At 46.4% G+C, this 16,248-nt stretch overlaps 1 protein-coding gene across 1 annotated transcript in view; it reads right to left on the reverse strand.

The window, feature by feature from the left end:
* Positions 1–16,248, reverse strand: part of PLPP4 (phospholipid phosphatase 4) — a 145,780-nt gene that overhangs the window by 54,477 nt on the left and 75,055 nt on the right. Inside the window, exons 4-6 of the mRNA XM_007936831.2 lie at positions 9,800–9,890; positions 4,874–4,937; positions 2,838–2,962 (exon numbers count right to left, since the gene is read on the reverse strand). Coding sequence (XP_007935022.2) covers positions 2,838–2,962; positions 4,874–4,937; positions 9,800–9,890 — 280 coding nt within the window. The remainder of the gene's footprint in view (positions 1–2,837; positions 2,963–4,873; positions 4,938–9,799; positions 9,891–16,248) is intronic.

The raw sequence follows: 16,248 nt of genomic DNA on the forward strand, positions 1-16,248 counted from the left end.
ATCAAATGTAACAGTAGATACTAAATTGTGCTATAGCCCTCCGTCAACCATTCTAAAGGCCAGGATCAAGGTTTTCAAATAATAATAATAATAATTATTATTATTATTATTATATACAAATAAACCCATTGCTGTCGAGTTAATTCTAATTTTTAGTGACCCTACAGAACTGCCCTGTAGGGTTTCCAAAGTTGTAAATCTTTACAGAAGCTGATTGCCACACCTTTATTCACTAAGAAGCTTGTGGGTTCAAATCACCCACCTTTTGGTTAGCAATCAAGCACTTAACCATTGTGACCAGGCCCCAATAAGGGTTTCCTGTAGGGTGTAATTTCTAGCTTTTAGTTTTTGAAGCCTCTTAAAACTCAGGATCAAGTTTTGAACACACACTAAAAAACTGAGACCTTGACTGACCCTAAGAGGAGATAGGAGGAGAGCCGATGGGAGCATATCCTAGATGGATACAACTCCAGGTACCTGTAAACATTGTCAGTGTGTGGATCCCTAATAATAGGCAACGGTAACTCAATATGGCAATAATTCCTCCAGCCAGGAACCTCTACCTCCTGCAGGAAAGACAACTCACTGAAAACATGACTTCAGAGAGAAAAAAGCAACTCCAAGTGGATGTTCTGTCTTAAGTACCTGGAGTGACGAAGCTCCCAGAAGAATCTTGAACACAACACCTTCATGTGTTGCCAAGCTCCTTGCCCCATTTAGTCTCAAAAGCATTTTAAAGCAGCGCAGACAGTAACCTGCTTCCTCTCAGACGCCCTCACAACTCTGAAGCCAAATCCTTCTCACTAAACATTCAAGGGTCCATCTACATCTCCAACAAACCAGAGGAGAACGTGAGTCATTTATTTAAGTCAACTGGCCTCTGAAGACTTCATTGCATTTAATCATCAAAAGCCCTGAGACACGGTTGTGTCAAAGCCGGCATGAAGATGACCTAAGTGTCCTTGGACAAGCTCCTGAGTCTGGTGCAGCCTCAGTGTCCTCATGTGAAAATGGGAACAGCCTGCACATCGTAGGACTGCTGTGTGGGTGAACAGTGGTGCATTTAGAGTACCTGCACCCCAACATCTTGTAGGTGACAGGCCCTTGTCCCCAGTGGCCCTGAGCAACATATCCAACAGCCACTCCCAGGAAAGAGCACCTAGTTATTCCTGATCCGGTCACTATGAAGGTGCACCATAGGCATTTATTTTTAAAAAATATATTGAGACAACAGGCTTGCCAATAGTCACTAATAATTTGTGGGACATCAAGGAAAAAGGACCACGCGGGCAGCTTGACCTCTCCCAAGCCTCTAGTCATGGTTCTTCTGCAAGTATCCCAAGAACAGCCAACCTGGGTATTCATTCTGCGATGTGCTGTGGGCTCCCCAGAGCTCGAGCTGTTTATCTTCATGTTTCTAACACCTGGCAGAATGCCTGGCACCTAAGTGACTCAACAAACATCTATGGATTGAATGAAGATAAGAAGTAGAATATTCTGGAATATTCTTCTCTGTTAATAAATAACAATATGCATAACTCCTGTTTATTCTTCTTCTCTGTTAATAAATAACAATATGCATAACTCCTGTTTATTTAAAGTCTATCAGGTAGCACTCAGACGTCAAGAGCGCTTTATGTGTACCGACGACTGAATAGGATACTGCACTGAAACATTCTGGCACGGTGGATGCTCCAGAAGTGTTAGTGACGATCATCATTTATTTTAATCACCACTCCAAGACCACGCTAGAGGTACAAGTATTTCCTTTTTGTTGTGGTTGTTAGGTGCCATGAAGTTAGTCCTGACTCACAGCAACCCTATATACAACAGAAGGAAAACAATGCCTGGTCCTGCACCATTCTAACAATCATTGCTACATCTGAGCCCACTGTTGCAGCCACTGTGTCAATCCATCTCGTTGAGGTCTTCCCCTTTTTCACTGACCCTCTATTTTACCGAGCATGATGTCTTCTCCAGGGACTGGTCCTTCCCGAAAACATGTCCAAAGTACATAAGAAAGAATCTCACCGTCCTCCCTTCTAAAGAGCTTTCTGGCTATACTTCTAAGACAGATTTGTTCTCCTGGCATGGTATATTCAGTATTCCTCACCAACACCATAATTCAAAGGCATCAATTCTTCCTCAGTCTTCCTTATTCATTGTCCTGCTTTTGCTTTCATAGGAGGTGACTGAAAATACCATGGCTTGGGTCAGGCACACCTTAGTCCTCCATTTTACACAGGAGGAACTGACATACAGAGAGGTAAAGCCACAGAGCTAATAGGTGGCAGAGTCAGGACTTGAACCCATGTTTGTAACACTCTAAGACCTATGTTCTTTTCTCTATACCACACCACTCCTGATTCATACCATTCAGTCTTTGCTTTAAGGCTAGCGCCAACTCACATGTCTAGAATCAAACTATATATCGAGAGGAGTATTTATGAGACAATACCTTAATTCATGGAGTAAACTTGAGCCAACACTGAATTGAAAAACACATCTGGTCCCAGGGAACCTGGGAAATTCCCTTGAGCAAATTGCCTTGAATTGTTCAAGTTCCCCAATTTCATGCTAAGGGGTGAAGCTCCACACTCCACCCTGCTGAGGCATGAAAGCAACACGTACAATGTTCTGTAAACTCCAGAGCCTCCTCGCCAGGCTCATTCCCACCTGTCAAATATCTTATCTTGAAGCCAATCACTCTACAGTGAAGATAAATGAACTATGCTCAGCCTTCACATACCAATACTTTTCTCCACCTAAACTCCCAAAGAACGCCATCAGGCAGCATGGCCCAGGGCGCTGACAAGCGTCCCAGCCACTGAACTTACAGGAGGAATGGATGCTGGGGAAGCTTTTGCGGCCCTCGGACACCAGGTCAGGGTCACCTGTGCAGTGCATTTCCGAGTTCATCACTCCATCTGGAAAGCAGCGGTAAAAGAAATCGGGGCGAGGTCTACAAAAGACACCATGGACATTTTCACTATAAAACGCTGCCGTCGCAATGAAGCCCAAGCTGCCCACCACTCCCCATTACCCCCAGCCACTTCTTCAAGCCCCCTATGCTAGCAAAAGAGGGGTTCCCCCCATGGAATACTCTAGATGCAGTGGCCTTGGGGAAAGCTCAGGCTTCAAGGTTAGAAATGTCTGAGTTGGCATTCCAGCTCTGCCACTTACTAGTCTGTGACTTTGGGAAGGTCACTCTCCCAAGTCTCCACGTCTGTAAAAGGGGGCAATCAACATCTATCCAAAGGTAAGGTCCCAACGATTAAATGAGATGCCTTACGGGGGGCACCTAAGCACAGGGCTGCAGAGGAAATGGTAGTTCCTGGCCCAGCCGACGCTCCAGCTATTTAGGAGGTGCTCCTAAGATCCAAGACTTCAGCTTCCTCATGTCCCTATGCCCTGAATTTGGGTGGCCAGACAGCAGATCTCACTTAACCTCTTGAAGGGGATGTGCAAGCTCAGAACCCGGTCTTACAGGTTGGCCCCTGTGGTCCAGGTCATGGGAAGGACCTCCAGAGGAAGTGGGGTAGAAGCTGGCCTTGAAGTTCCACAGCGATCACAGCCAACCTGGGTTAGCAGTAGGTACCAGGCCCAGTGCTGAGCAATTCACCTCCATTATAGTGTTTGTTTCTTGTAGACCCTGGCACTCTCTTCCTTTTACAGGTTAGAAAAGGAGGGCTTAGAAAGACAATGTTCCTGCTCAAGGTCACAGACAGTCAGTCAGTAGCAAAGGCAGGTTCTGAGCCAGTAATCAGATGCTGGTACCCACACACTTCACCCCTTGTTTCAATGTCTCACCCAAGTGAGGATTCTCAAGTAGAGGTGTAAGGGCCTATCAGATCACACTGATTTAAAAAAAAAAAAAAAAAACTTGTGCAGAATGCCTACCATGGACGGGCTTGGCTGATAATGGGAAGACCCCACACCTTGTCACTGGTCCTCCCAGCTCGGGAATCTAGGTAGGGCCCTTGTTAATCTACCAGAAACCCTTGTGTCCTGTCTCTCCTATTTGCACAGTGTATCTCCACATATGGTTGTCCATCTACTGCACCAGAACCTCGCAGGGCCCAGGCCTGAGAATCAGCATTTTCTCAGGGCCTGATGGTAACTCTTAAGCACAGCCAGTTGGAGGGACTCTGCATGAATGGGTTATGTGTTCCTCAATTTTTGTCCATCTTTCACTCCACCCCCCACCACCTGCCCCGGGTGCCTGGCCAGTGTCCTGCACTAGGTAGATCCTCAATAAATACTGAGCTTCCAAGAGGGAACCTAACCTGTCTGAGGGAACCACTAGCCAGGCCCAACTCAGTCTGGAATTGAGGTCTTTTGCTTGCTAATCTCTGCAGAGATTGATTCACTACCAGGCAGCCGGGGGAGGAGGCGAGATGAATGGAGAGGAGAAACCATTTCCCAGCAGAGTAAGAAATACATGTCATAAGCTGAAGTTCAAATGCCAATCTGTACTTCTTATTCCAGGAGAACAAGAAATACGTAATCTTACTTATCTCTTAGAGGTCAAAACTGACAAGTGGGGTCCTAGGCAGCAGTAGATGGGCCTGGTAACACCAATGTTTGGTAACACCAGGTGACCAAATGGCCCACAAGAGGTCTGTCCGTGGATGCTTCCTGACGATTAATCTCCTGCTTTCCAGAACAGTGAGTTCCTAATTCAAAGGAGAGGGAAGATCTGTGCTGAAGTCATAAAGCCCAGAAGGACAACAGCTGAAGGGAAACCATAAATGTTCAAATCTCCCCCACTGGTGTCCTGTGGCCAGAGCCTAAGCAATTGGTCACTATGCAAGGTTCCCACACAGATGACCTTCTGCTTCTAAGTCACCATTTGCTTCTTTCTGGAACTTACCTTCCCACTATTAATTTAATAGTGTTTGTGCAGACTCCATTCAAAGCAAGAGCCAAGGACACCGCTGGAAAACAAAACCGACAGACAGAAAAATAACCAGCTGACTCTTAAATCAAAATCACCCTCATAATCATCATCATTATCATTACCACTGTGACACATTACAGCACTGTTCAATTTATGACCTCAGAAATCCAACCCAATACTTGGAAAAACTCAAGGAAGTCTGGGTTGCTAGGGCAAAACAGAATTAGGACAGGACTTTGGAGAGTGACTCATAAAATTCCTGGCCCCTGTGACATGGAATTTATCTCTCCTCCCTGACTGAAATGTTCAACGTCAAGAGAAGCCCATTCATCATGTTCTGGCCTGAAAAGAGCAGATTTAATGATGCAGCAGGTGTAGTTTCTTTTACTGGTAGCAAGAAGCATAACTTTTTTATTTCCTCCTGGCAACCTTCTCAGACATCATTCCCACCAGAGCCACTGCTGGTGTCCCACAGCAGAATGGGGTGCACACTCTGACATTACCTCGCAGCTGCGCCATCACCCACCGACAGCTGCCACTCATCATCATTCAAATCTCTGTTTCTGAGAAGCTAAGAGTCCAAAAGCCTCACTGGGTTTTCAGAAGGTTTGCTGTCTTTCCGTCACTTAAAACAGCAGGCGCTTCTGGGATTTATTATTTTCAAATATATAGTAGAGGGACTTTCACCAAGCAGTTTAGAAGGACTTTGCTAGACCCAGAGTTTGCCCTGCAAATACCTCATGCACCTCTTTTGTGGTTTATCAAGAGTGCACAAAGGCAGACCCATTACCATCATTGTGATGGAAGGTCAAGTGCCTTTCACAGCAAGATAAACCTCCTGCTGTCCCATCCATGACTCTGCTAAGGAATAAAGCTTGTGAGCTACCAGCTCTCCCTCAGGCAAATATTAACCGTTTAACGCTCACTGAGATTTATGTATGAACACAGCAGTGGAGGGGCGTTTTGGGGAAGGAGGTGCCTAGAATACTTCAAGGCCATCAAGGGAGACAAGTATGTTGTTCTACAAGCAGAAATGACCATGGAATGGCCAACACAGTCATTAAGGCATACATACCTGGGGCCACAGAAAGGAGAACAAAAACCTGCCTCCTTATAACAAGTCAGAGAGGATGGAGGGGGAGGCAAGATCCTATGAATACCTTTGTCAGAGGGAAACTAATCATCTAAGTGTGGGGTGGGGAGCAAGTGGCCTCATCAGAGAGTGGCCACAAAGGAGTGATGGGCCACAGGGTGTGGGCTGAGTATGATACAGCAGCATGAGGACACCGAGCACACCACTGAGGTGACAAATCAAAACCAAGCATAGGGGGCGTGGCTCAGAAAGACCCGTGAGGACATTCTGGACACACAGACCCTTCCTTCCTACGATGCCAGCTCCCTCCTCTCCTCAAGCAGAGGGCACTGTTGAGAGATCTCCTTTACAGAGAGGAGGGATAATCCCTAAGCTGTCTTCTCTGTATTGTCCCCAAGGGCCAGGCTAGGGTGTCATAACAATAATCGGGTGGTGGCATGGCCCTGAATGACTGCTCTTCTCCATGAGGGCTAGTCCAGCAGGTCTCCTGTCGTGTCTTTCTGGCAGGGCTGGGTCCACTCTTCTCCTGGTCCTCAGCCTCAGCACAGATCAGGGCTCTGGGAACAAGCATCACTACCTAAGCTTCCATCACCTGCCATTAATCTTGGTGGACTTCACAGACAGTAACATCGATCCATGACACAACAAACTTCTCTACCAGAAACCTGGTTGACATACTGCATAGCACAGAGTGGCTCCTCAGAAAAGGTTCAGATACCTGATCCAGAAAACATGTGCATACAATGTGTCCATCAAGAGCTGGTAACTTTACTCTTGGATCCAAAAGCTTGAGGGACACAGTGCATCCTGGCATTCTGGAAGTAAGTGAACTGATAACATGCTCATCTGACTAGCACAACCCCCAGAGGGTCAATGCAGGGGCCAGTCACTGACAGAGAGAAGGCTGGACTGAGACCGGATGCAGGGGGGCTGGACAAGCTGGGACACAGAAGGCCTCCATCAGGAGCGCTTGCTGATGAACATAGCCCCATGGGCCTGATTCCTAAGGGGAATGTTTACAGCATCCTACAGCCCTGCAGGCTTGGAGAAGAATCAGAAAGATGAGGCAGACTGTCTCACAAAGAAACTCAATAAGAATATGGAGCCGGCCTGCAATGGCGTGCACTGAGGGCACACTGGTGATAAGCATTCCAGGCGATTAGAGGGCTTTGTGTCATTATTCCTGTTGTTGGGAAATGCAGCACTGTGGCCTGTCCACAGCAGCTGTCTGTTACAAAGGCCTGGCTGGTCTGCAGCCAAACTCCCTAAGAGCTAGATACTGCCTTGGCCACACGTCTATCTAATACCCCAAGGTGGCCTAGCACTGGGGATGTGCAGAGATGGGAGCCTCTGGGATGCAGGTTTGGAAGCCTTAAAGTCTGCTCGAGATGCCTGAGTAAAGAAGGCATCTGAGAACATCCCCTTCACTGAAAACTTCCTGTTGTTGTTGTTGTTGTTATATGCCGTCGAGTCGAACCCGACTCACAGCGACCCCTCCTTGGGTTTCCGAGGCAGTATCACCACAGAAGTAGATTGCCCCATCTTCCTTCCGAAGAGTGGCTGGTGGGTTTGAACCGCCAGCCTCCTGGTTAGCAGTCAAGTGCCTTAGGCACTATGCTACCAGAGCTTCCTAGGTACCAGATAGCACTGGAAAAACTACACCCAGTTTTCTGTCCTTGGTTTTTAAAGATTGTTCCACCTCCCTCCCTTCCAAGACTTTCTAGAAATAGTGATTAAAGAAAAAAAACCTCAACAAGACTCTTCATCATTTTTACAGGACAGGCCCTCAGTTATTTAGGAAAACAACATCCCCTCATTCTGCCTCCTGTTAATAACACATAGGAGACAGAGTATGGTATTCCATTCGGAAATGTCACCCTAAGGGAGATTTAGTGGAGATTCAAAGTCCAGAGAAAGGGACAGTGAGCCACTTATTGCTATAAAACCACCAACTCCAAGGACCAGCAGTAAGTTATCACCCTAACCATGAAGGATGGTTCTCACCCACCATTGCAATCTGGGGACTTGGTGCCAGGGGAGCAGCTAGGATCACCAGTGAAGAAAAGGGACTTCCAGGACAACTGAGATGGCTACCAGCAAGACGTTTTGGGGACCTCAGTGATACATACCCAAATGCAGCCTGGCTGCTCAGGCCACGTGGCCTCATCTGCTCCCTTCTTGGAGAAGCTGACCTCTCTGCCACCCCAGCTTGTGTATCCATAAAGCCCCCACACCACAGATGATCAGCCCAGGGAACACACCCGGCCTGCAGGAGGGCATCTACAGACTGCACTGAGACATATGACTTTGTGCCCTGACTGAGAAATGAGCCAAGCAAGAGTCTATCTGGGAAGTCTGGACCGAGTGAGGTTGTGGTGGGCATGGGAGCCAAGCAGTCACATGGATTTGGGGCAGAAGCAGCCATCAGTGCTGCAAACCCAAGCCTCCCACAGGTAAGGGGCCACAGGTATGAGGGCGCAGGTATGGGGCCACAGGAAGGATGCTCAGGTGGGAGAATGAGGAAGGTGGTACAAGGAGAACAGAGAAGAGATACTACAGAGGAGGTTGACTTGTGCTGAGGAAAGAGTCTCCACTCCTGATGGCCCCACACCCCACCATGCAGCCTGGCCCCCACACAGTGCCTCTGTACTATATTTCCCTTTTCTTGGATGTCTGTGAGACTCCCTCTTATAGCCCCGTAATTAAACTCCTAATTTATTTGCATTAATTTGAGAAAGATTCTGTTCTTCGCAACTAGCAGAGCTTGACTAAAACTTGGTTATGTAAGAAGTGTTCTCTGTGCAGCCTCTGAGTGGAAGCCCCTCAGCTATTTCACATGCCCTAGCTGCAACCCTTACCCCTTGCCCCTTTACCAAGAAATGGGAGGTTCACACTTTGTACATTTTCATTTTGTCCACTAATGAACACACACGTCCTTTAGTGAGGAACCTCATTCTTCCAGATTGCACATCTTCACTTAAAGGGAAAGCCAAGCAATACACTAAAGTCACAAAGTCACAGTGCAGTGTGGATTTAGGTCACTTCTACGTGGTGTGCCAAAGAAATAAACAGAATTCCATTTTCCTTGTTATCAAGAAGCTGAAAACCGAGCTACAGGCTAGTTTATTTTGGTTGTTACACGAGCATAGTACTAGCTGTCTCTTAATAAGGCCATCTCCTCACCATCTGATTAATGTGCAGATGAAAAAAGTTGATTCAATCCTAAAAATGTTAAACTCTTGTCCCATGCAAATATGGCTTAGCTGAGGGAGAAGTGGTAACAACGGTGTTATAATCAGTGACAAAGATCACACCACTCTTTATGCAACATCCATTCCTTAACTGATACAGTTTCCCCAGACCAAAGATGAAATATGGGGCTTGTTTTCAGTTTCTTTGCCCTTGTTTGCCTCTAGTCAATGTTGATTTGCCAAGGAGGTTAATTTCTGAGCACCCACCATGAGACTCTTAGTCGCAACTCTGGTGGTAACCAAGTTTCAGATTCACTCTGTCTTGGTACCAAGAGCTACCCTGCTCACTGTGCTAGCGCAGCACCGTCACTGATCTGTGCGCCTCAGTGGACTTTCAGCACCATGGACAGTGATAGTGAAGCCCACTGAAATCCCATTGTAAGCAAATTAACCTTTCTTTGAGCTCAGTTCATCTATCCTTGCTTCTCCCAAGCTCAATCCAACCAAGAGAAAAGTCAGTTGGGTGCAAATGAGTTTTTTGTTTTGTTTTGTTTTAATCTGATGAGCTACTGCAAGTCGGCCCATCCCCTAAAGCAGGAACTGTGAATACTCTACCCAGGAAGGCTTCCTTAATTTCAGTCTTGTCTGTTCGCCGGATAATTTTCACCACACAAATAACAGCCAGGGGCGTGAGGAAAGAAATTGCCTGGAAGAGATAACAAATAATCCCTCATGAGGACATCAGTTTGCTGTGAGAAGGCCCAACTGACTGTTACTTCCAACTAGCTCCATTTAGATCCACCGGTTGAATTATCTCCCTGAACCGCCGACCTCAGGCAAAAGGGGGTGATTTATATCTATACTAAAGACTACTCAGACTTGAAAAACTAAAGGTCTGCTTGTGGGTTATAATTGATTGGTAATTGCTGGGATCCATGTTGAAAGTGGTGGCTTTTTAAACAGGCAAGAATAGACTGTAATTAGGGTGACTCATCGCTGCCTGGAACGCCCCCCACATCCTGCCCTGTCAGAGGGTGGAGGACCCCATGGTCTTCCGGTCCCATCTCTCTGGCAACACGAGAGCATGTGGGGCTTGTTGGACTCCATCAGTTCATTCCCATCCAGGGTTCTTTTGTGGAATATTCACTTCTGCAAGGCAGACTTAATCCTTCTTCTGCGGCAAGTGTCTCCTCTTCCCTCCTAGAAGCACACGCTGGTAGAACACAGATGCACCAACAGACACAAAACCTACCAGGAGGGAGGAACTGTGCCAGGGACAAAAACCAAAGAAAACAAACTTCCTGCCATCAAGTTTATTCCGACTCACAGAGCCCCACAGGGCTGAGCAGAACTGCCCCAAAGGGTTTCCAAGTCTGTAAATCTGTATGGAAGCTGACTGCCTCGTCCTTCTCCAGCAGAGTAGCTGGTGGTTTGAACTGCTGACCTTTTGGTTAGACAAAGGCTTTCACCACTGCACCACCAGAGCTCCTTCCAACAAATACAAGAGCCTCTTAAATCCTCACAATGGCTCTGTGACTATTTTCTCAGACTCGGGGAACAAATGATGTGCACAGGGACACACAGCTGGAGACTGACGAGTAGCAAGACCAGGACTTAGAGCCCAGGCCTTCTGCCTCCTGTATCTGGTCATTATTCCCTAATTAGTGAGTGACTTTAAACATTCTAAAAGCTAAAATATAGAAAAGTATTTATGTTACTTTCTTCTAATTATAACTTCTCAGAGTAACAGTATCGGAAATGATAGAATAGCTCACAAATTCACAAGTGACCTGGCAGCTTGGGAGAGGAACTACTACTGGCCAAAACCATTCGCACTTTAGGAAATCTTCATTGGTGCTCCACCGTAGTATCACCTTTTGGAGAGGGAATTCCTAATAGGACTCCACATACTTACTAAGAGTTACTAAGGCAGGGCTAGAGGAGTTTTTTTTTTTTTTTCCCCTTGTTTTTAAGGACTAAGATGCACCTGACCTAAACCATGGTATTTTCAATAGTCTCATATGCATACAAAAGCTGGACAGTGAATAAGGAGGACCAAAGAATTGGTGCCTTTGAATTATGGTGTTGGTGTAGAATTCTGAAGACACTGTGGGCTACCAGAGAATGAATAAATCTGCCTTGGAAGAAGCATTGTTAGAATGTTCCTTGGAAGGAAGAATGCAGAGACTTCGTGCTATGCATTTTGGACATGTGATCAGGAGGGACCAGCCCTTGGAGAAGGACACCATGCTTGGTAGAAGGTCAGTGAATAAAAAAGGAGGACCCTCAAGGAGACGGCCTGACACAGTGACTCAACAATGGCAAGTACAGCAGGGACTGCAAGGATGGTGCGGGACCAGGCAGTGTTTTGTTCTGTTTCACACAGGGTCACCATGAGTCAATTCAATGGCACCTAACAACAACAGAAAATACTTGCATGCTTTTGGTCTATAAAACCTGAATCAGTCCAAATAAGTATGGTCTTTCAAAATAATTTGAGATACTCTACCCAACCAGACTGCCAGAGCTCAAAGGACCCTGCGGATTCCTCTCTGGGGACTGTCTTCAGAGGTACAGAAAGACCCTTTTCTTCTTACTGCCACTATTCTTTCTGACCACATGTGGTGGCAACTAGTTTGATGATCCTCCTTTTCAGGCATGGCCCTGAATTACTCAGACTGTTTAAAAGTCAAGTAGCAAGTCTTGTCCTCATGGAGGGCACAGGTCCTAGGGCAGCTGTATGAGGGGAGACTCAGAGCTGAAGCAGAGGAGGGAAGAATTTCCCCTACAGGCCACATGACATGCCACAGTCCCTGGTGAGTAACAGGTCTGGTAACTCTGTGGCTCTCACACCTGAGTAATTGCAGCACTTGTTAAGATACTGATTCCCTTGAAGAGGCTGATATGACAGGTCTGCGAATCTACATTTTTTAATGAGCATCTCAAATGATCCCGACTCTGGTGATTAGAAACGCTGATGCCCAGCTTAACTCAAATGTGCAGTGTTTACAGAGGGATGATGGAAGTGGCTGCTCACTGAAGGCCAAAGTTCTGGACAAAGCAGAATTCCTTGTTCCTCCCAATCCAAACGCCATGCCTACCAACTCATTCCCTTGTTCCTCTCAATTTAAGCACCATTCATAGATTGGCCACAAGTCCCCAGACACAAGAAATCAGCTCAGTTCCCAGTAAATAGTAGGCACTCCCTAAATAGAGAATAACCCTGCAGTGACCCCACTAACAAGTCCACCTTAAAAACAAAGGTGAAGGAGCTGTTACATGACCACCTACCATGACACTTATTAATGACTAGGAAGCTAAGGAACAGAGAGGGGAGGTGACCTGTTGAAGGGTCACACAGCTAATAAGTGGTAAGCAGCGATTGTCACCCAGATTGTTTAAATCAAAGTCTGCATTTTTAAGCACAAAGTTTTAGCAGTTCTCACCTCAGAAAAAGGAATCTTTAGATGAAATAGAGTGATCCCTTTCCAGACTAGAAGTGGAAGGCACAGACTCTTATCCAATGGCACAGATACCCACTGCTGTGGAGGTGACGCTGATCCATGGTCATCTGAGAGGACAGAGTGGACCTGCCCCATACGCTTTCCAAGGCTGTAATCTTTACAGAAGCAGACTGCCACATCTTTCTCCCCAGGAACAGCTGGTGGGTTTAAACCACTAACCTTCTGGTCAGCAGCCGAGTGCTTAACCATTGTGCCACCAGAGCTCCTTGCAACACAGTTAAGTCATACAAATGTTAGTGACAACTATCATGGAGCAAGCACCTACTATGTGTTAAGGGGCTTTCCTCACATTCGTTTAATTTTCTGTTGGTAAACACCTTACCCCCATTGTACAGATAAGAAAACAACCTCAGGGAGGTACATAAACCACATGGGGCCCACAGTGAGCCGGGACTTGCCATGAACCACACGGGGCACACCATGGGCCGGGACTTGCCATGAACCACACGGGGCACACCATGGGCCGGGACTTGCCCAAGCTGGGCTGCCCTGCTGCCTGGTCTAGAGTCCTGAATCTGAGTGACCACTGTAGCCTACCAGCCTCATTTTACTGACAGGGAAACTGAAGCTGAGAAAGGTCATCTTCATCAGCATTTTGTAAATTACTAATTGATGGGACTACAAAGCACCCACATAATGAGATTATATACATAATTATAATTTTATGTAATAAAACTAACATATATTTTACATATTACATATACATTACAAATATTATTAAGTGAGATCTGGGAAGGAGCCCTGGTGGTGCAGTGGTTAACGTATTCAGCTGCTAACCAGAATGTTGGTGGTTTGAACCCACCAGCTGCTCCATGGGAGAAAGATGAGGCAGTCTGCTTCTGTAAGGATTTACAGCCTTGGAAACCCCATGGGGCAATTCTGCTCTGTCCTATATGGTTGCTATGAGTCAGAATCAACTCAACAGCAGTGGGTGTGGGTTTTATGTGGCTAGTTTTGCATGATGCTTAATCCACTGGGAAGTCAGACCTCTCCAGAGTAAAGTATGTGGAAAAGACTCAGATTAAGAAGAGCTGGGTTCAAGCCCCAGCTCTGATGCTTATCTGCTCTGTGAACTTGAGGAAGCCAGTTGCCCTCTTCACCTCTAAGCCTCAGTTTCCTCATCTATACAATGGGTACAATAGTAATAATACCCACAGCAAAGCACTGCTGCTGGGATCTGAATCCCCTAGCAGTTATCAAATGCTTACCATGTACACACTAAGCAAATGGTTCTATGCCCATCACCCCATCTGATGCTCTCCACACCTTAGGGGGGGAAATGTTAAAGCCACCCTTTTACAGATAAGGAAACTGAGGCACTGAGAAGTTAAGTGATGTCTCATAGCTAGTAAGTGGGGAAAGGAGCTCTGATGGCATAGTAGGTAAGACATTTGGCTGCTAACCAGAAGGTCAATGGTTCAAACCCAATAGCTGCTCTGCAGAAGGAAGATAAGGCGATCTACTTCCATAAAGATTAACAGCCTTGGAAACCCTATGGGAGTCACTATAGGTCAGAATCCACTCGATGGCAGTGGTTTTAAGTGGAAAAGCTGGGATTTGAACCCAGGCAGTCCATATCAGAGCACACCCACAGAGCACCCAGAGAGTTAGTACCCAATACATGCTAGCCATGGGCTACCATTTCATTATTTCCCAGGGGAAACTGTTACCAAATGACCCGGCTATACCAGTATGGGCACCAGGACCCTCCCACCAATAAAGGAGGATAAAACATTGCAAGTTCAGGACCACCTGTGCCTTAGGTCTGCACAGCAGGCACCTTGCAGTACAAGGAAGAGGCTAGGGCCAGGGAAGGGCTTAATTTCCCAGACACCTTCCCCATACCCTAAACAACCAGCACCTCCCACAGAGGCCCTGCCCTGGCATCTGCCAGTGACACCAGCACAAAAATGCTGGGACACTTAGAAAGCGGGGCCTCCCCCGATGCTAATGCAAGGCCCTCTGGTGTCTGGGATGCTTCCAGAAAACCAAAACCAAGTGTCTGAAGGGGGAAGGGCCAGAGTGTGTCAAGAACTTTAACAGCTGAAAGAGATCAAAGAGCTGCCAGATGTTAGGGGCAGGCAGGGAAGAGCTTGTCATTGGGGTTCCTCCACATCTGATGAAACAACGGGCCAAGAGCGCCTTAATTTCCGGCATTTGACAGAAAGGTACGCTGCAGAGTGATGATGAAGACAACTTCAGGACGTGCTGACACCTGGAAAAGGCCCCGCTGTGGCTGAACAACTGCATCTGTCACCAGGAGAAGAGCTGTCTAGGACTTAAAAAGAGCCTAAAAATTAAACTGTCTGCCATGAACCAGCTATGTCTCTCTTCCCTCCCTCCTCTGCCAAATGGACTCTATTTCTGTCTTCCTAGCATAGCAAGGATTGTGGCCATGGTGCAGGCCTGGGCAGTGTTTCACTCTGTTGAATGCAGGGTCGCTATGAGTTGGAGCTGACTCAGCAGCACCTGACAACAACAGGCAGCACCTTACTCTAGGACTGGAGACCCTGCTATCAAAGCAACACAGAATCAATACCACTCTAAGAGAATAAACCTCTGGACATGGAGTGGCCAGAGCAAAAGAGCAAGGACCAAGGGTGGTCCTGGGGTGGGTTTCATTTCAAAGCAAAGCAAAGAAATTGGCAAGTGCCTGTCGCTCCTTTGAGGCTCCACTTGAGTCTTGCTTGTTCTTCACAGGCTTTCCTGTGATGGAAGTTCCTGCGCACATTTGTGTCTAAGTCTCCCATGAGAATGGTTACCATGTCTTTCTTATTCAGCTGGGCATCTCCAGCACCTGGCACCACACTCAGCTCAGAGCAGGTGGTGTACAAACAGCTGTTGAAGTAAGTGATGATTAGCGAACCTGAGGAGGTCTGGGTAGTGCCAAGTGCAATGCACTCAACTTCCAGCTGAAAGGTGGATGGCTCAAGTCCATGCACAGTGCCTCTAGAGAAAGGCCTGGCAATCTACTGAAAAATCAGCCATTGGAAACCCTGCAGAGTAGTCTAGGTGAACCTCGACCTCATCTACCCTGACACCAGAAGAACTACATGGTGTCCGCATACCACTATTGACTTTTCTGATCAGGAACAAAACAGATGTATCCTATTAATACAGGAGCAAATACAGACCAGAACTCAAATTCCTAAAAATCATGGACTGTTCTAAATTTGTGGATAAAATTATAAATCATAGGGTAACCTCAAAGAAAAATGATAAACTTTCACATCACAATAAAAAAGAGGACAAGCACAAATATTCATCATATACTAAAACAACAGCAACAAAGGAAATGACAACACGATTCATAAACACAATGAGCTCAGCACAGAAAATAATATGGAACAAAGAAACCAGGAACACCATGATAAAACACATAACAAAATGACAACAACAAATTCAAACTTATCAATAATTACCCTGAATGTTAATGGATTAAATGCACCAATCAAGAGACGGAGAGTTGCAGATTGGATAAGAAAACACAACCCATCTATATGCTGCCTACAAGAGACACACCTTAGAGATAAAGACAAA

Source organism: Orycteropus afer, unplaced genomic scaffold (genome assembly GCF_000298275.1).
Source record: "Orycteropus afer afer isolate SDZICR_OR568_19922 unplaced genomic scaffold, OryAfe1.0 scaffold00038, whole genome shotgun sequence".
In the NCBI taxonomy this organism is placed as follows: Eukaryota; Metazoa; Chordata; class Mammalia; order Tubulidentata; family Orycteropodidae; genus Orycteropus; species Orycteropus afer.